General features: G+C 38.1%; 1 protein-coding gene across 8 annotated transcripts in view; it reads left to right on the forward strand.

Annotated features, from left to right (window-relative positions):
- The window catches only part of CEP350 (centrosomal protein 350), a 75,343-nt gene that overhangs the window by 33,803 nt on the left and 22,297 nt on the right, over positions 1 to 19,243 (forward strand). For 5 of the 8 annotated variants that reach the window (XR_015259276.1, XM_086754058.1, XM_086754060.1 and 2 more), the window contains exons 16-29: positions 664 to 890; positions 1,005 to 1,168; positions 1,560 to 1,718; positions 1,918 to 2,049; positions 3,571 to 3,707; positions 4,081 to 4,200; positions 5,913 to 6,079; positions 6,262 to 6,458; positions 7,009 to 7,193; positions 8,077 to 8,164; positions 8,549 to 8,695; positions 9,354 to 9,511; positions 16,561 to 16,760; positions 18,356 to 18,567. Coding sequence is in view for 7 of the 8 variants with exons in the window: in XM_086754058.1 (XP_086610184.1) it covers positions 664 to 890; positions 1,005 to 1,168; positions 1,560 to 1,718; positions 1,918 to 2,049; positions 3,571 to 3,707; positions 4,081 to 4,200; positions 5,913 to 6,079; positions 6,262 to 6,458; positions 7,009 to 7,193; positions 8,077 to 8,164; positions 8,549 to 8,695; positions 9,354 to 9,511; positions 16,561 to 16,760; positions 18,356 to 18,567 (2,293 nt within the window). In the remaining variant the exon portion in view is untranslated. Of the gene's footprint in view, positions 1 to 663; positions 891 to 1,004; positions 1,169 to 1,559; positions 1,719 to 1,917; positions 2,050 to 3,570; positions 3,708 to 4,080; positions 4,201 to 5,912; positions 6,080 to 6,261; positions 6,459 to 7,008; positions 7,194 to 8,076; positions 8,165 to 8,548; positions 8,696 to 9,353; positions 9,512 to 12,922; positions 13,046 to 16,560; positions 16,761 to 18,355; positions 18,568 to 19,243 lie in introns of all 8 variants that reach the window. The other 3 variants (XM_086754061.1, XM_086754057.1, XM_086754059.1) reach the window with 3 other exon arrangements.

The raw sequence follows: 19,243 nt of genomic DNA on the forward strand, positions 1-19,243 counted from the left end.
GTACGCAACTGTGACTAAGCTTGGTAGTGTCATAGCATGTTATAAAAAAATGGATACACAGAAGGAAAGCAACAGAAATTATCAAATGTTAGTAAAATGGTCATGCTGAAAATGTTTTTTTCCCCTGTATTTTAAATGTGAAAACCCAAAGTAGATGGCTGTAGTAAAGAAAATACAAAACAGCAATTCCTCTCCAGATGACCCCTCTGTTTTTGTAAGGATAACTGGCCAGTACAGGTATCCTGTCAGACTGAGTACCTACCTTAAGCACTGAAATACAATTTTCATTTTCCACTCATTAATCCTCTTTGGCTTAATAAAATGGGAGTATTAAGTTTAAGGAGTATCTGTGTGTAGAACATGCAGATACTATGTTAATTTTTTTTAATGTGTGTATGATAACTAGGTTGAATACTTGGAGGAAAAATAGGGTGCTCTAAAAACTTAACTCTAAGTTGGGATATAGGTACAAAACCCATCTCATGAGGCCATTTCCTGAATGCAAACTGGCCTGTGCAGACCATAAAAGACACTGCCTTTTTCATGGAAGAACTAGGTTATTGTTTTACTGTCTTATCAAATGGCTGGTCTTAAGAGAATGTTGATGCCTTTTACTCTTTCTTTTTTTTTTTTTTTTTTTTTTTTTTTTCTTCTTGGTTTCAGTGCCAGTTTCTCAGACAAGGGAAGATCCCAGAAGACGCCAACTTCTTCCCCATCTTCAAGTTCCCAAAAAATGTTGCAGTTTGATTCTATAGGCAATACAGCAGAAAGAGTCAAGTCACCTGCTGGCTTTTCTGGAAGTAGTGCATCAGGGCTGAAGTCTAACGTAGCCTTCCCTGACTTGAGTCTGGGAACTAGTAGATCTGTAGCAGGAGCAGCCTCAGCAAGCGGTGAGTTGTTTTGTTAAAGCCGTAGTAATCCCAGAGCTGTTACATTTTAATTTTTTTTTTTTTTATGTGGATCATTAAAGTCTATGGAGTTGACTGATAAGTCTTATCCTGCAGGATGTATGCGCTTCTCCCCTGCTGGCCTTCAGCATCGTTTGTCAGCAGAATTGAACTACCTTAGTGCTATTGAGGAGTCTGTCCGACAGCTTTCAGATGTAGAACGAGTACGAGGCATATCACTTGCCCAGCAGGAGAGTGTTTCTTTGGCTCAGATTCTAAAGGTGAAAATATTTCCTTGTCTTGATGTTGAGTCCCAATGCTATGCGTTGTAGTTGAGGCAGGGTCATTTGCCTTATTCCATGTAAAGGATATTTTAGGTTGAAAGTGTCTTATGTTGACAAGATTGCCTGTTCTAGTTTGTTGAATTAATTGATCTCCTAAATCCTCTTCCTTTCTACACTGTGGTGGAAGAGTGTAGGGAATGTGCATTGTCTACTGCCTACTTTAGAAGAGAGAGGGTCAGTTGGTAGGCTGAAAATTTTACTTTAGTAGAAGAGGTACCACCAGCAGAGTACATCTAGATCTTCCAAAGGCAGTTGCAGCCAGTGGCTAAGGCAAAAAACTTCTTTCCATTTAACTTGCATGATTGAAACTTGTTTTCCTAATCTGTAGGCACAGCAGCAGCGCCACGAACGGGACTTAGCCCTTTTGAAAATGAAGGCCGAACAAGAAGCTTTAGAAAGTCAGAGACAATTGGAGGAGGCAAGGCAGAAGGCAGCTCAGGTAATGCTGCCCTTCAAAAAATGTGGAGTGTGTAAGAGGCAAAATGCTGTAAGTAAACCCGTGCCTACGAGTATTCTTAATTTGAAGCTATGAACATATGGCAGTGGTGAAGGGGTTTTAATATAGCTGAAAAAAGCTCTTAGGAGCCAATTTCAAACTTTTTCCCCCTCAGATTTTGAGAAATAAAACTGTACTTATTGTAGCCAGAAAATTCTGAAGAGCTGGACTAACTGTGTTTTTGACATAGGTCCATGCAGAGTCTCTGCAGCATCTGGTCCAGTCACGGCAGGAGGCTGGACAAGAGACCCCATGCAAGGCTGCAGCCAAGCAGGCGGAAACTGCACTTCTCACTACAGATGCAGCTCACCAGATATGTGAGGTGAGGTCCTGAGTGAAAGGACAAAGCTATTCTAATGTCAGTATTATTTTGAATGCTATTTTGCCTCTAGGTTGTTCTCTGTTCAGTGTCATTCTCAGTGCAACTTCGTCACCTCCATAATGTGGTAAATTATAGCACTTCAAAGGAGCTTTTCTGGCATCCCTAGTAGGTAGTGAAGTCTTGGATAAAGACAAAGAAACATTAATAGAACAGAAGTGAGTGGGAACCAATTAAGAAACAAGGTAGAAGAAACAAAGACAGCTTTTATCTGTTGCAGAGTTTTAATTTCTTCTCTTGCTTTAAGTTTGAAGTCCAAGAGTAAGAGGTGCTAGTGGAGAGGAGGATGGGGGTGACCTGGTCAGTGATGATGGGCTAGCAGAGTAGGTTTTCCATTCACGTTCATGAGTGACTCCTGGTATTCAGTTGAACAATCATTTCTTTTAGCAGGAATGCAGCAACAGACATGCTGGTTGCCAATGTGCTAGGGAATATTTTTGGATGTAATTTCTTATGTATAAGGAGCGGAGTTAATTTTCTGCATTGCTTTCAATTAGAAGTTTATCTTATGCAAAAACATAATATAGCATGCTACTGTACAAGTTTGCTTAGAGTTGACTGTCATACTAATGATCAAAGTGCATGATGCATACAGATAACAAAATTTTTTTTAAAAAATCACTTTTAAAAATAAAACTTTATGCATTACAATTAATGTATACAGTAATTCTAATGTATACAGTTAATGTATACATTAATTGACGAATTAAGGGAGACGCTCAGTATGTGGGAAGTTACTCAAGTACAGCTTATTCCTACCTTTCAAACCAACGGAGTTCCCTGATCTGCAAGAGGCAGACTTTTGAACAAGAGAGAAAATATTAAATTCTAAAGCTTCTAAAAACCAGTGTTACCTGCAGTGATTTCGGAAGAAGTTCTTATTTCTAGTCAGGTACACAGTGACTGCCATACATTAAAAAGGAGAAATTGATGACTATCTGTGATTTAATGCTGCCAATTTCAGACCTAACAGTTTGCATGATATTGGAACTTAAACCTGTTGATTCCTTTAGAGTTGAAACAATATTTCGTGTTCTTTGGGCAAGATGCACTTTCAAATGAAAAAGAAAACATTGTTTCTGGTCGTTTTGTTGGGTTTTTTTGTTTTTCTTTTTTTTTTTAAGTAATTCTAATAGTAAGTCTGGAATGTTCTGTTTTGTGGGGATCATTCTACTGCTCAGAGTTTAAGTTGATTAGAATGATATGATAAGTAGTATCTTGCATGTCTGTAGTCTCCTATCAGTAATTCCACACTGTATAAATTAAATAATATGTATTTACAGAGCAATATGCACTTCCTACAACCAAAATTGACACATACATAATTACAAATCATCTCAAAAACATGCCTTACACATTTGTTTAAAAAAATCAGTAAATTGCCTGTGAGAATTACTGTTTTCTTTCAAAAACATTTTGATGATGATAAGCTCATTGTATTGCTTTGTTTTTTATTGTACTCAGATGACAGAGTTAGCACGAACCCAGATCTCGGATACTGTCAGCGCTCCAGCGGCTCCGGTCGCCACCTTGTTTGACCAGCAGCGACAGCATCATTCAGAGTTCGTGAAGCAAATGAGAGCCCGAACTGACGCAAACAGGTTTTGCCTAATGTTTTGCATCTTGGGAAGGGAGAAGTAAAATTTGTTATGTTTTGCTACACCTGTTCTTGAAGAAAATGTTAAGATGTCATAATGAGTGAGCATTTAACAATAATAATTTAGATTCCATCTTTATGCTCTTATAATGTATGCCAGAGGTGACATTAACTGGTTCTGTGAAGCTATATATAAGAGAGTAGAAAAATACATTCTACATGTTTTGTGGGATGATTTAACTAGTCTAAGCTTTGAGTGATCTTTTCAGAAATTTTAGCTGTTGCTGCTTCTAGTAAACTGATGAAAGCCTGTGAAAACTTTATTACTCTTTCGTTTAAGACAATGTAGATTTACGCAAAGCGATTCTCTTTCTCAGGAAATGTGAGTCTGGTGCCATATCACAAGGTAAAAAGGAGACAGGTGACTCAAAACAGACATACTCACCGATGTTTGATAGTTATTCAGAGTCCTCAAGATCAAAGGTTCATGATCAGAGGTAAGACGAGTTTAGATTACACAGAAGTTTTTTTTTTGCTATCAATAAGAACTAAAGTAGAAAGGAATATCAAGATTTTCCCTTCAATATTTTTTTTAAAAGAGGCAAAGTAAGTGTTAAACCTTCAAGAGGTAAGCTTGTCTTGAAGATTTACATGCCTACCAGAATTTGCTTTGTCTTCAATTAAAAATCCTGCTACACTGTCATCCACAGCATAATAGTGTGTTGTATGTTAATATCTTCAGTTTTGAATTTGCTGTATTTGTTCTAATTGGACACTTCTGTAACTTAAGAATAATTGAATTCCACATCTGTTTCTCCTTCAGCTGAATTAGCAAGAGTCTAGCAAGGAGGTGAAGGGAAGTGGTTATTCCCCTCTGTTCAGTTCTTGTGAGACTGTGTCTGGAATACAGTGTCCAGTTTCGGGCTCCTTGGTGAAGAGGAGACATTAGCATACTGATGCAAATCCAGTGGTGAACCAAGATAGTTAGAAGGCTGGAGTATGTGAAGTAAAAGAGAGGCTGAAGGAACTGAGCTAACTTAACCTAGGAAAAAAAGAAGGCTAAGGGAACAGGGATCTAATTGCAGTATCCTGAAGATGGATTGTTAGGGAACACGAGGCTAGGCTCTTCTTGGAGGTGCGCAGTGAGATGACAAAAGGCAATGGTGACATTTCAGAAAGGGGAAAATCATTGGGAAAAATTGATCCCTGTGAGGGTGGTCAGACACTAGAATAGGGGTGCAGGGAGGTTGTGGGATCCTCTGTCCTTGCAGGTGTTCAGAACTTGCGTGTGGCCTTGACTTTGGTTGGATGAAATGCCTTCAGAAATTGTTGAGCTGAGATTGTTCTGATTTCTGTGCTGTGGCCTACTTGTGTTCTTCTATTGCATCACCTTTGTAACCTAAAAGCCACTTTAAGTCTCTGTTTATCTGAGTCTTTTACCGTGTCCTAAATATTTGCATTTTGTGACCTTCTCATTTTGCTCTGTGTCTTTTTGAAATAGACTAAAACGTAAACTGGAGCATATGTTCTGAAAATGCAGTGCCAGGGACCCGTAGAACTGCTACCTCTGTAATGTGCATTACTTTCTATTCTGTTCTGTGTGTATCTGGCCATTTTGTTAGGGTTTTTGTTTTCAATGCTGCTTTGCACTGGCTTCAAATTTTACATGAAGTGCCTGGAGTGCTGCTTGCCTGAGGTTTAGATTTGACTCATTTCTGGTGTTATTTTTCAGTATCTTGCCTGTGTTTAATACTGGATTTTGGCTTTTTATTTTCTGTTCACTTACCTGATCTAGTTAGGTCCCATGAAGTTTCTTACAGCCCTTCTCTGATCTTGACCAACTGGAATGATTTTGTCCTCTATAGCTCTTCTAATTTAAAACAGTAGCTCTGTCTCGTTCATCCTCTTAAAAACTGTAATGAGAGATGTTTGCAATGGTTTCTTGTCAATACTTATGGCCAAGCAGAGGGTGTGCATACCTACAAACCACTTGCATTCTAAGGTAGAGTAAAAATGACAAGTTCTGCTGTCAATCAACAGCTTGATGAGGCTTGGAATTTTAAAGTAGCCAAGCTTCATTTTAAAAACAAAAGCAAACCCTCTGCACGTCAATTATTGCTGGAATGTTAATCATGGTATGTACGGTAGTAATATAAATATTTTCAAATGTGTAAAGTAATTTTTTTTTAATTATCTCTTGATATTGCAGTAGTACCAGTAGCCGCCAAGAGAGTCCTTCAGTTCCATCTTCTAAGGAGAATGAGAAAAAACTTTCCCGTCGTGAAAAGATAACTAGCAGTATTGAAGAGCAGGCTCATACTGGTGTAGATGATTCCTTGCCGAGTGATAGTATTTTATCACTGCCAGATGAAAAAGGTTAGCTGTATTGTTTGTATGTGAGGAATCTGAAGGTGATAAAGGGAGAGGGAGGGAGGTGCTGTGTTTCAGAATTACTTTCTGAGATAAATGAGGGAATATGTGTGAAGAAAGCTGAGGCCCTGGTGAAGTGGTAGCCTCTTAGGAGGTAACAGAGTGTAAAACCCTGATTTCTCCCTCAGATTCTGCTTCTGTTGCAACAGAGTATTCCCTGAAATTTGATGAGTCCATGACAGAGGATGAGATTGAAGAAAAGTCTTTTCGGTCTTTGCTGCCCTCTGAGAGTCATCGCAGAAATAACTTGGAGAAGAAACGGGGTAATCGTGATGATTCTGATGAGGAAGTCTCCCCAGAAAAAACAGCTCTGTCATCTATCAAGGTAGGTCAAGCAACCATAGTTAAGGTAAATTAACTGAACTGAAATAGTTAGCTGATGAGCTTCAGATGAGCCATTCTTCGTTGTGTTTGCAAACTCTAGGATTCTTTCCCTTCTTGTGGTTCTTGAGCATCTCAAAACATAGAGTTGTATGAATCATCCTGTATGTCACTGTTATACAAGTGCAATGACTTGACTTACAGAACAGTCTGTCCAGGCCTTTACCGGTTGTCTTGTGGCTTTGAAGAAGAAGAGTGACTTTTTGAGGTAGGTTATAAAAGCCCAGTGGATTAAGTCTTCCTACTGTGCCTACACACAGGTAGGAAGTACGAGAGGATGTTTCATCTCTCTGGCCCAAGAGGGGACGCCGCAAAACTGTCACACAGCCCAGGGCAGAAAAAGCTAGTGTGCACAAAGCTCAGAGAGAAAACAGCTTCCCTTCTTACATCTGTTTTTGTGTGTGTCTGTGTATATACGCACACACTTTGTAATTGAAAAAAAGTCTTGGAATTTCTGTATTATCAAATCATGCAAAATTTGTCTTGCCTTCTAGGAGCTAAGCATGCCATTCTCAGGAGGGCAAGATAGTTTCTCTAAATTTACCATGGAGATGGTAAGACAGTACATGAAAGAGGAGGAAATGCGAGCATCTCATCAGTCCTCGCTGCTTCGACTCCGGGAGAAGGCTCTGAAAGAGAAGACCAAGGCCGAATTAGCTTGGCTGGAACACCAGAAGAAGTAAGGCAGCTCTGAATATACACTGTTGCTAACTGACCATTTTCTTGTATTTCTACTTGAAATTTTTTGTAAGATTTTGCTTCTACCCCACTCCTCTTTTATCAAGTATCAATGGTTGGACTAATCTTCTGACATCAGTAATCTATATGAATGTTGCTGTCATTTGTAAAGAATAGAACCCGGTTTGTAAGTGCACTTTGATATTTACATTGAATGTGAAAGATAATTTCGTTGAAACATTAGAACATCAGATGTTTGTTGTCAGAGAAGGTAGTTCCCAACCATTACTCTACAAGTCTTAATTCAAGAGGGTATAAAACTGTCAAGCAGTTAGACCTTTATTTGCTTGATGTCTATTTGAGGTCATTTTAGTTGTCTCAGGTCAAATTTTGTGAATCTGGATACCTGATGTACTTAATAATTTGCTTCCAACCTAACATGTGCTGTGTCCTGGAATGCCACTTGAAGTACTTAGTGATACTACTGAACAGTGGTAGTCAGATTTAAGCCATAATACTTTTCCGTGGTCACTCTCTGCATGAGAGTACCATTGTTCGCCAGACATTTTCTTCCCACTGCTTGTCAGTGTGGGTTTGACAAAGGATTGTGAGGTAGTGACCCAAGGGTTCTTCCTTTTGTCTTTCTGAAATGATGAGCATGCTACCTCTGTGAAGCTTCTGCCCATTCAGGTAAGATCTTGTATTATCTGCACTGGCCTTTTTGACTAAACAGTACAAAATATTCCACTATAGAGCATACCCATGATTAAGTACAGGCATATACTCTTCTGCAGATTAGGAAAAGTAATTTTACTTTGAAGAGTAAAAGACTCATTGTTGTGCACTTTTTTCTCATTTAATCCTTTCTTCCAATCTATTTGCAGGCATTTGCGAGACAAGGGAGAAGATGATAAGATGCCTCCTATTCGAAAGAGGCAGCGGGGTCTGCTGCTGAGATTACAGCAGGAAAAGGTAACTGATGCCCGCTATGAAAATCCTGTTGAAACCCCTGTGTAGCCATTAAAGGTTTCAGATACTGCGAAAGCTAAGAATTGATAAAAGTCCATACCAGGCTTTTGGATAGGAAGCTACCAGTATTTCTTACCAATAAGGTTTATTTGCATTTCAGTAGTATTTAACACATTGTTTAAAAGAGTCCTCCTGTATCAGTAATCTCACTGGTTGAGACTTAGATGTATTTATTCATCTTCTGTTCTTTGCTGCTGAAGTTCAGTAGCTAGTTCATCACGTAACAGCAGTCATCTTAAACCCATAGCATGGACACTGGCAGCTTTAGAGTGTGTTCTTGAGAGTTGTCTGTCACAGTTCTTATGCTTAATGTTTTATACCTAAAAGGCAGAAATTAAGCGTCTTCAAGAGGCTAACAAAGCTGCTCGGAAGGAGAGGCAACTGATCCTTAAACAACAGGCGGAAATAGAACGAATCCGTCAGACTACAATGAAACTACAGGAAAAACTGAAGTCTGCAGGAGAAAACAAACTAGTAAGTGTTCAGTACAGAAGCTAGAGCCTTCCATCTTTGGCTGTGCAGCCAAAGTACTAGATTGGACCTATCACTTGGAAGTTTTGTCTGAAGTGTTTTAAGTGACAGTAGATTATTTTTGTTAATTCTCAAGCTTAACTAATGACTTTGGGAATATATTTTTTTTTATACTTAGATCTCTCAGGCTCTGATTTTGTTTGATTATTTGTCAGACCCTAAAGAACTGAATGTAAGCACTAAACCCAAAACTTGCTGCTTTGTGTGTGTATTAGTGTCATTACACTAAGCTTTTTGCATCTGCTTCATGAGATAGCAAGATGGGATTTTGATAACTGTCTGCCTCCTTATAAAATTTTTAGGATATATGTGTTTAATAATAGTAATATGGAAAGCATTGGTTTCCTGTTAGGGTAATTGAGTTCTGGTGGGTTTTTTCCACCCTAGATACAGGTAGGGGAGAACTTAAATTATGGAGAAAAACGTGTGTCCTAAAAAACTTTGTGTCAAATAAAAATGAAATTGGAAAATGAATTTAAATCTGCAGGTGAACTGACTTTATCTGAAGTAGTATTTGATGTAATCTGGGGAGAAGTATGCTGAGTAACTTTTCTTACTTTTAATGTTGCCTTTTTTTTTTTTTTTTAACACTTAATTGCAGGAACTTCACAGTGAAGATGACATCAAGCAGAGCAATGGTTCTAGCCCGCTTCCAACTGATGCAGAAACACGCAGCCCTTCCCCAATCTCAATCTCCAGCAGTGAGACTAGTAGCATTATGCAGAAACTTAAAAAAATGCGCAGCAGAATGGATGAAAAGTAACTAATTTTTTATTTCATATACAAAACTTTACTATTTGACCAGAATTAGTTGATTTGGCCACTATCTGCACTAAAAATGGCCATCAGAAAAATTACAAAGGTACTGATATCACATACACTTTGATCTGAGTTGCCTTAGAAACAGCTGATTGGAAGCATTAATAAAACTATATTAATCTTTAAATACAACATTTAAAGGCTGCAATTCTTGCATGAATGCTGAGATTAAAACATTGTTAGTTGGCAGACTGTGTGGTCAAGGTTTTATTGTAGAAGATTGGTTTTAATGTTCTTTGTACTTGATAGAGCTGGTAAAAGCACATCTATTTAAGAGGTTTTGATGTTTGTGCGCACAAGGAACTTGGATGGGCTGCAGCTTGATCGTACATCTTGTCAGAGTTCCTCTTGCAATGAGACCTGAAGTCAGTTGGTCAAAATGGTGCCTGTATTTTGTATCTGCCCTTTTATTATAAAGGGAGTGAGACTCTGAAATTAAAGTTCCATTTTTTATCTTGAACTGAAACATTAAGTTATAAATAGCAATAGTCTTATGGAAAAACTGATAACTGAGTTTGAGATCTGACTTACAGAAAGTCATTGAGCTTGTCAGGCACGTGATTTCTACCTTATTATCTAGCTGCTGAATTTCAATTCTAATTGCATTAAAATGGGGATAAATTTTGTAAGTATCTTCTTAGTTAATGGAGGTGGTATGTGTGTGACTGAGAAGATAGGCTGTTAATAAGACTTTTCTTTTCCTACTGCGAGGTCCATATGTTGGAAAAAAAGTTGAAAACAGGTGTTAGTCTTCAGAGGAAATAATGAAGTATATATGCAGTTCCTGCATCTGAAAACTAAGACTGAATCTGTTTATTTCACCTGTTAAATTGTTTTGAATTAAAAAAAATGTTTCTGCATCTTTTCAGTGTAGGAATTACTTTGTCTGCACTAAACATCCCAAATGCTTTACCAGCATGTGCCCGTTAGTTTGAAGCCTTCAATTCTTATTTGAGACTAATCCATTAAAAGTCTGGCCTCTGCCAGTTACTGCAAGGAACAGTCTTTGCTTAAACAATTTTTTTTAACTTATAACTAAGGTAGGACCCATTTTAGACCATATGAATGATCTTTGCAATGGTTTTTCTCTTGATAATCTTAACACAGCTGGGTAAAACATAAAAAAATAAGCAGTGTCATTTGTAAAGGCAAGCTGACTGTGACTCCTTAGAGCCGTTTGCTTATAATAATTTGAGAAGCACATTTCCTATGCTTGCATGTATTTGTGTATGATTAAGATAAAAAAACAGTAGTAAAAGTGAGGATTTGGTGAAAGTAGGAAAAAAAAACAAAACCATGTTCTAGTTACATGGTCTTCATATTCTAGCCTGAATTGATTGCTATTTTATTCAGACTCCTCTGGGTAGGAGCTGGTAAACTGAACAGCCAAAATCACAAATGGTTTCAAGTTTCTGAAGTGTCATATTTCCAAAGCTAAACTCTGAAAATCTTGTGGAAACCTCACCATTGTTACAGGAGCAAACTCTTTCTGGAAGTATGTTTTGAGGTTGCTAAATGGCTTAAGTGGAGACTTGAAAAGGGTGTGCTCTGTAGGCCATGCTGACTGAGTACCAAGAAAACAAGATTTTTCTTCTGATCCTATTTTTTTCTTAAAAAGAGGGTCTTTATCTTATTTTTTTCCACCCAAGATTCAACATATAAAATTTCAAATGATGATACAAAACCAAGTTACAGTTTATGAATTTTGAGATATAGTATTAATACACTATTCGAGATGACAAATATACTTTTATATTCAAGGCTTCCTTTCCCACTTCTTATCAGGTAGTGCTTTTATCAGTACTGGTTTTGAAATCTTGTTTTTTCAAAGTAAGCAACACTTAAAATTGCAGAAAGAATTGCATATTAATAAGTATTTTTTTTTTACTATTACAAGGGATAGTAGTAGATACAAACTTAAATACTCTTAAATTGTCAGTCCAAAATATTGCTCGCCTGGAGAATACTTTTGAAAAGGTGGATAGCAGTATTTGAGCTGAAACAATTGTTTTTTGGGAGAACAAGTGGAAATCTGTAAAACGCATAAGAAAAATATTAACATAATAGAGTAAGCTGTTTGGTTTGGAGCATAATAACAAGAAGCTGCTGTTTGAAGGGAATCGATCAGATTGTGAGATACTGCAAAAGGAAAGAAGCTGAATGACAAATACAAAGAACTAGAGGAAGGAATTGGGAAACCCTACTATGCTGGATTTGCTGTACTCCATAGCAAAGTGAAAATCCTTTGACTTTTTTACTTATGAGGGAGCTTTAATATTTAATATATTATAAATATAAGCTTTAATATAGAGAATGAAATAGTAGTTCTGTTTTAATTTCAATTGATGAATCTGTGTGCCCTGCATGTGAACAGGAGCATGCTCTGTCAAAGAGAATTAACTACTTTCCCCTTGCTTTCCTTGCATATGCAACTTGGGTGATAATCTGTGTGATAGAAGAACTGATTTAATGCTCATTTTCTTTTGCTTTTCCTGAGTAAGCTTCTTACCTTGCATTGTAGTTGATAGAGCTATATGGAGCATGGCATTTTTCTATAAATAGGATAATTCCTTAGGAATTAGCTTAAAATGGTAATTCTTTAGGAAATACCATTTTAAGCACAGCCGTAAGTTTATGTAGATTTAAAAAAAAAAATAGATGTTATCTTTCTGCAGCTAGTACTTCAAATACTTCAAAATAAATGAGTATTCTGAGACAAAGTCTGCACTTTACAAAAAAACCCAAAATAGCAGCCTGAAGTTGAATTATAGGTATATCTCAGACTTTTCCTAGAATTGCTCATGTTTTAAAAATAGATTATTTAATTTAATCTTTTTTTTTTCTTTTTTTTCTTTCTTTCTCCCTTTCACTGGTGCTTACCTTTGGAGAAGTAATTTTACTGAGGTTTCGCCAGGTGAATGTAAATGTGTTTAAAGTTTCAGACTGGCAAAGTTGTTTATATCACAAAACCAACATGCTATTTAATGCTAGTAATATACTCTTATCAATGGTTAGAATAGCAGGAGTTGCAAAAAGATCAGCTTGATATACATCAACTGGTGCATGTGGAAGGCTGCATCAAATTAATAAAACTCTTTCCAAAATTTAAAAAAAAAATAAGTGTGAAAGTAGCTTGCCTTTAATTAACAGAAAATGAAGTGTTGTAAGTGTATGTGTTCTGTTACCTTCTGCATAACAGTGTATAGTTTTTCTACTTCAGATGTTGGGTAATAACTATACAATGTTAAATGCAATTAATTTTAAAGTTCTTTGCTAGATGCTATCCTTTTCTCGTTCTTTCTGCCTTTTTTTTGCTATCTTAGTTTTAAACTCTTCCTCCTTATTTTGTAGACACTGCTCTCCTGTTCACTACTTCTTCTCTGTCTTTACGTCTCACCACTGGGCCTCTCTCAGTGTCTGTTTTCCCAACCTCCACCCCAAATTCCAGCTGTATATCTACAACCAATTGGTCAGGTAACTGTATCTTTCTCAAGTGATAGACTCTTTGATAGAGCATGCTCTGTTCAGTCTAGAAAGTCAAGAGGTTCTTCATTGGTGAACATTTTTGACACTTTCCTCACTGTTTCCCGATCTATATTAATGAAATAGACAGTGGGATTGGGTGCAGCCTCAGCAAGTTTGCCAATGAAACCAAGCTAAGTTGGTGCAGTTGATTCACTAGAGGGACCTGGACAGGCTTGAGGAGTGGGCCAGTGTGAACCTCATGAAGGTCAACAAGGCCAAGTGCAATGTCCTGCACCTGGGTCAAGGCAATCCCCAGTATCAAATAGACTGAAGGATGAATGGAATTGAGAGCAGCCCTGCAGAGAAGGACTTGAGGATGCTGGTGGACAGAAAACTGGATATGAGCTGGCGATGTGCACTTGCAGCCCAGAAAACCAGCTGTATCCTGGGCTGCATCAAAAGGCGGGTGGCTAGCAGGTCGAGGGAGGTGAGTCTGCACCTCCACTCTGCTCTCCTGAGATCTCTCCTGGAGTGCTGCATCCAGCTCTGGGGTCCCCAGTACAAAACAGGCGTGGACCTGATAGAGTGAGTTCAGAGGAGGGCCACAAAAATGATCAGAGTTCTGGAGCACCTTTCCTATGAAGAAAGGCTGAAAGAATTGGGGTTGCTCAGCCTACAGAAGAGGAAGGCTCTGGGGAGAACTTATTGTGGCTTTGCAGTATACAAAGCGGGCTTATAAGAAAAATGGAGAGAGACTTTTTAGCAGGGTCTGTAGTGATAGAACAAGGGGTAACAGTTTTAGACTAAGAGAGGGTAGATGTAGATTAAATATAAGGAAGAAATTTTTTACAATGAGGATAGCAAGACACTGGCACAGGTTGCCCAGAGGTGGTAGATGCCCCATCCCTGGAAGTGTTCAAGGCCAGACTGGGTGGGGCTTTGAACAACCTGGTCTAATAAGAGGTGTCCCAGCTCATGGTAGGGGGGTGGGACTAGATGATCTTTAAGGTCCCTTCTAACCCAAACCACCCTATGATTCTAATCTCTTATTCCCACTGTCTTCTGAGTGGCAGACAGACTGTTCACTTTGCTCCCACTGTCTGGTCACAAGTTCAGAATAGCTGCTGAAACTGTCTAGTTTGGGCTTAAAGTCACTATACCTTGGATATAAATGTACGAGTACAGGTTAGAGAAACAGGTTAATGCTTCTAGGTTAATATTTGGAATGCATGGATAAAATGTGTGATATTAGCACCACAGAAATAGTTAGACTTTGAAATCATGCTAGTATAATCTGAGTGCTGCTGCTTCCTCTTTACTCCCCAGATTTCCAGCTTCATAGATGCTAGATGTGGCTTTGCATTTTTTTTCTGTGAAGGTGCCCCTGCCTTTGAGGACAAATGTACCCTTGGTATTGCAACTGGAACCCTCTAGACTGTAGTACATGTTAAGGCATTGTGTATGCTACCTTGTAGCTCTGACCTTTTAAACCCCAAGGTTATAAAAGGGTCTGCATCTTTAGCTATGCTGCTTTAATCCTCCTCTTCCTATAGGCTGAATGTTGGAACCCTCTTTCTCTCCCATCACTTCTTTTGACTTCTCTTTCTTAAGTAGTATTTGTGTGTTGATTAGTTTATGGCCGTTTAGTTAATTCTCCTGTTTGTAGTCTTCTGGGTTAATTCATCTGGCATCTGCTTTTAAGGAGTTCTGCTCTTTTGAATCCATTTATTTCAGCTTTTCTCTTGCATTTTATTTCAACTGAACTTGCCTCCCTCAAGATCCAGTAAACTGTGAAGATGCAGACATCCTGATGAAATAAAACCATGGGTGAAGGAAGAAGAAAAGGTTGCCTTTTGCATTGAGATCATTGTAATAATGACCTCCATAACAAGTTCCAAATACGTGATCTGCTAGACTAATTGGAACTGATGTGTATCTGAAAGTAGGAGTTGATAATCTGATAGTGCTGGTGAAAAACACAACATAAGCGTGACTGTCCGTGTCATGTTTGTGATGCAATTACTGTTGGTAGTCTAGTTTCTTAATGATATTAATCTGTCAGTTTTGCCTAAAAGTAGGTAATGTTTGTTTGTAGAAAATTATAAATTAATGTACAGAATCATGGAATCTGTTAGCTTGAAGGTGGCAGGTGTTCCAGAGGCTCAGAGGTGCTTCTGTTTTTTACCTGCTCTTGTTTTGACCATAGGAAAGAAAATTGTGGACATGTCTTACTGGCTTCTGAAACTTTTATCTTCGCATCATAACTTGTCCACCTTATCTGAATCTGTCTTAGAGAAGAACTTATTTGAATCTTAACCTTTCTGATCAACTGCCTCCTCACTTTTCCAGGGAACAGAATGAGCACTATGTCCCTTAGCAGGCAAGACCTCCAGATTAACCCATTGGTCATTCCAGTCTCTGTAAATAAAAGGGTTTTTTGAAACATGAGAGATTAAAAAACATAGATGAAATTATCTTATTTGCAGCTTAAAAACTTTGATGCAACGTGTTTGAGATGACTTGAAAATTACAAATTATGAGGGCATTGCAAAGCAAAATATCATAAGTCTTAGAAGACTGCCTCTTTAGGCACCGTACCTTCTGTACCAATGATGAACTCTCACTCTACCTGGCAGACCGTGTATTTTCTACAGAGTGATTTCGTGACATCTTGTTTACTTCAATATTTAGAAATAAGACCATGATATTGTTGTTCAAAAGCTGTCAAAGAGAATTAGTATATGCACACAAACTTATTCGTACCTATGAAGCCCTGTAAGAATTTCCCCATTTCTGAGGTTTCATGGATCACTTAAGAAATCTTCATCAGAAAAAAAAAAAATTGCTGATTTTCAGCATGAGCTTTGCATTTTATCTACTCTTAAATTAGCAGCCAGATCTTTTCATAGCTGGGAAAAAGTCCTGCATCCTTATTCTCTTGATGCTGTCAGCTGACAGTTAACATTCCAGGTGTGGCAATCCATAGAGATGATGCTTAAAGAAAGGATAAAAGTTCCAGTAAGAGAATAGTTTCAGGATCACCTTATCTTATAGTTACGTATTTGGAAGGAACTGTGGGGCTACTGGGGTTACAATTTTTCTGTCATTGGAAGGAGCAAAAAGAAAGGTTCATTTTTCAGTCACTGCTTTCTTGAGAGTTCCAGTTTAATACCACAGGTACTTTTCATGTCCTGAAATTGGGAACTTATCCTGTTCATTTGAGTGAATAATTAGTAGCAATGTTAATGATTTTTAAGATCTTTAAAATGTAAGCAGCGTCTTTACAGTATGTTGTAGACTTTACTTACTGCAGAGAAAAAGCCTCCGTCTATTTGGTCTGGTTTGGTTTTTTTTTTCCTCAGCAGCACATCAGAAGTCTAGGAGGTAGTAGTCAGTGTAGATATTAACCTAGAAAACAATCTGAATAGCTATAATTCTGGGAATTGCGGCAGTAGAGTATCTGGGTATCGGGACCTTTGAGTGTCATTGGCTGTTTTCCCACTGTCTTCTGCTCTGTCTGTCAGGTTCCTAACTAAGCGAGAACAGAAGCTGATGCAGCGTCGACAACACGCTGAAGAATTGTTGGAGTGGAAACGTCGCCTGGATGCAGAGGAAGCAGAAATACGGCGGATAGAAAAGCAGGCTTTAGCTGCCTGGGACAAAGAGCTGCTCAAAACCAAAATAGCCAAGAAAGATCTGGAGGATCAGAGAACTGAGCCCAAAGGTAGTAGGAAGTGGGGGGAACTGATGCGAAAGACAAAAGTAAAACATAATTTTACACCATGGTTGCTTAGGTTTGCGCTTTCTTCCCTTTTTAATGTTTTGGTGGTAGTTGTTCTTCTCTGGACTCTGAGAATCATGATTTCTGCACTGTTTACTGCCTTCTGTTGCCTTGTTCTTTTAGCCCTATTTTACACCTTAGCTAAATCTGTATTCCTCCTTTGCTGTATATGTTCTCAAGTGAACAGTGCAGCATAGACCCATCAGATGTTTCTGTATACAATTTAAACTATATTTCTGTCTTTCAAAACAAAAATATTGCATAATCTTTTGCTGATCGTCTTCTGAATTTACTCTATTAAAATAATTTTTGTCTGTAGTGCTCAAAACGTCTATCCTCTTAGCCTTATTACTGTTGGTGAGGATGGCTCTTAGCAGGGCCTGCTTTCCCCTTGTCTGTGTTTTAAAAAAATTGAAAGTGTTTTCTTCTCCCCCACACCCTTCTGTTGTTAATGCAGTGTGACTCTTTGAAATCTGCAACTGTGCTAAAGTGTGATAGAATGTAATTAGTATAAATGATGCTATTGTGAGGAAAAATAAGTTCCTGGATTTTGGAGCGACAACTTTATTCTTCTGTCTTAAGTGAACTGTACTTTCAGCATGAACCAGCTTGCGGTGAGAGAAAGTAATGAAACTTCAGGGATTGTTTTATAAATAATCAATTTCCCTTTTTTTCACACTTTGCTGAAAGCTGGCCGCCTATCCTTTGAATGTACAGGAGGAATTCAGAATTGTGCTCTATTGCACTTGTTACTGAAAACAGTAATGTGGATTTTAGGTATTGTAAGACATTTTAAAGATGATACGTGTATGAATCAGTAAGTTCCAATAAACAAAAGTTCAGCATGAATGCTGAATTCTCACCAACAGATGAGAAAAATATACTTGCTTTCTATTAATGGTATCTACCAGTAAGCACTGGACCTTAGCCCTGCTTCAGGAGAAGTTCCTCTCCCCAGCCTTTGCTCAGATATTAAATAGTTCTCCATGGCTGCCTCAGTAGTGCTGTGACTCCTGCGGAATTTAGTAAACTGGAATATTGAAAAGCCAGCTTATTATTTTACTTGTTGCTGGTTGAGAGACTCATGATGAAATTATAAGGTTAAAATGTTTTCTGCAACTACTGTAAAGGAAGCAAACAATTCGAAATTCAAGAGCTGGCCTGCAGATTATATGCTCCTCCATGACTTCTTCAGACTAATAGTGATTCTTGCTGGTGTACAGTCAACTGGAAGGACAGGTTCCCTAATAATATTTTTCAAGTGTGTTGTCTGGAAAATGTTAGAATATCTCGAAAACCTCTTTATTTTAGCCATTCAGTGATGACTAAGAATGTTTGGCAGTCTTAAAACATAATTATCTGGTAAACATGCTTGTTCTTGCTAAATATTCCACCCTCAGTTTCTAGGTGAGTGAAATAGCAATTTGACATGTATTGGTAGCAGTCACTACTTTATATGCAGGCAGCAGTATCTCTGAAGGCGTGTAAGTCACTGTAAGTTCTTAGGCGCTTGCATTTTTTCTCTCATTCAGTCACAGAAACGGCTAGTGAAGAAGAGTCTCCAATGCCTTCTTGCTCTCATCTGAACAGTGAAAGCTCTATCCCAGAAGATCTTGGCAGTCCAGCTGCTGAGTCCGTCCCATCAGAGACTATGGGCCATGGACAGCCAGAAAGCCCAGATCGGAGTACAATTAATGAAGAAATTATTTATTCTGAAGAGTTCAAGTCCTCTACCTCACTAGGCAAACTTGTGAGTGAGCTTTTTATGCTATATATGCTTATGCTTGTAAAAGGCTATCAGAGAGGTAGTAAACATAACCATCCCCGTTGTCAAAGCAGAGATTAAACTATTTCCTGTGTTTGCAATACCATTTTACATAACTATGAATAAACATTGTGATCAGATGTATTCTTTGCAGTCTTGAAGAAAAATTTGCTTCAGCACTGAGTTTAGATATTTTTAAGCTTCCAGGTAGTCTTGCAAAATGTTTTGCGTATGTCACGTAGGTATGCAGTATTAAGTGGTGTAACACTGACCCAGTTTACCAGTGTGAATTAGCTGTAGGCTAGCTTGTTACCATTGTATAAATTCTTTAAGGCCATGGAAACTATGCTCTATTTTTCCACTTTGCTTTACTCGTAAATAATGTATCCCAAAGTATAGCTGTAGGATGAAGGAGCAGAGTTTGTAGCCTCACGCACAATCTTTTGGGTTTCAGATTATATCTGCTCACTGGCTAATTCTGCCTTACTGTTCTATTCTAACTATTGTTTCTGCATGGTTGATAATTTTGATAAGTTTCATCCTGATAACTTTGCCGTGTGCTCAATGAGACAGAAAATGCAGTGTCTGTGGGGTAAAAGAATGGTGCATCTAGACTTACTACAAATACTTCCTTGGAAAGATTGCTGAGAGGATAGTAAGG

The sequence above is a fragment of the Chlamydotis macqueenii genome, chromosome 8, assembly GCF_036417535.1.
Source record: "Chlamydotis macqueenii isolate bChlMac1 chromosome 8, bChlMac1.mat, whole genome shotgun sequence".
NCBI lineage: Eukaryota > Metazoa > Chordata > Aves > Otidiformes > Otididae > Chlamydotis > Chlamydotis macqueenii.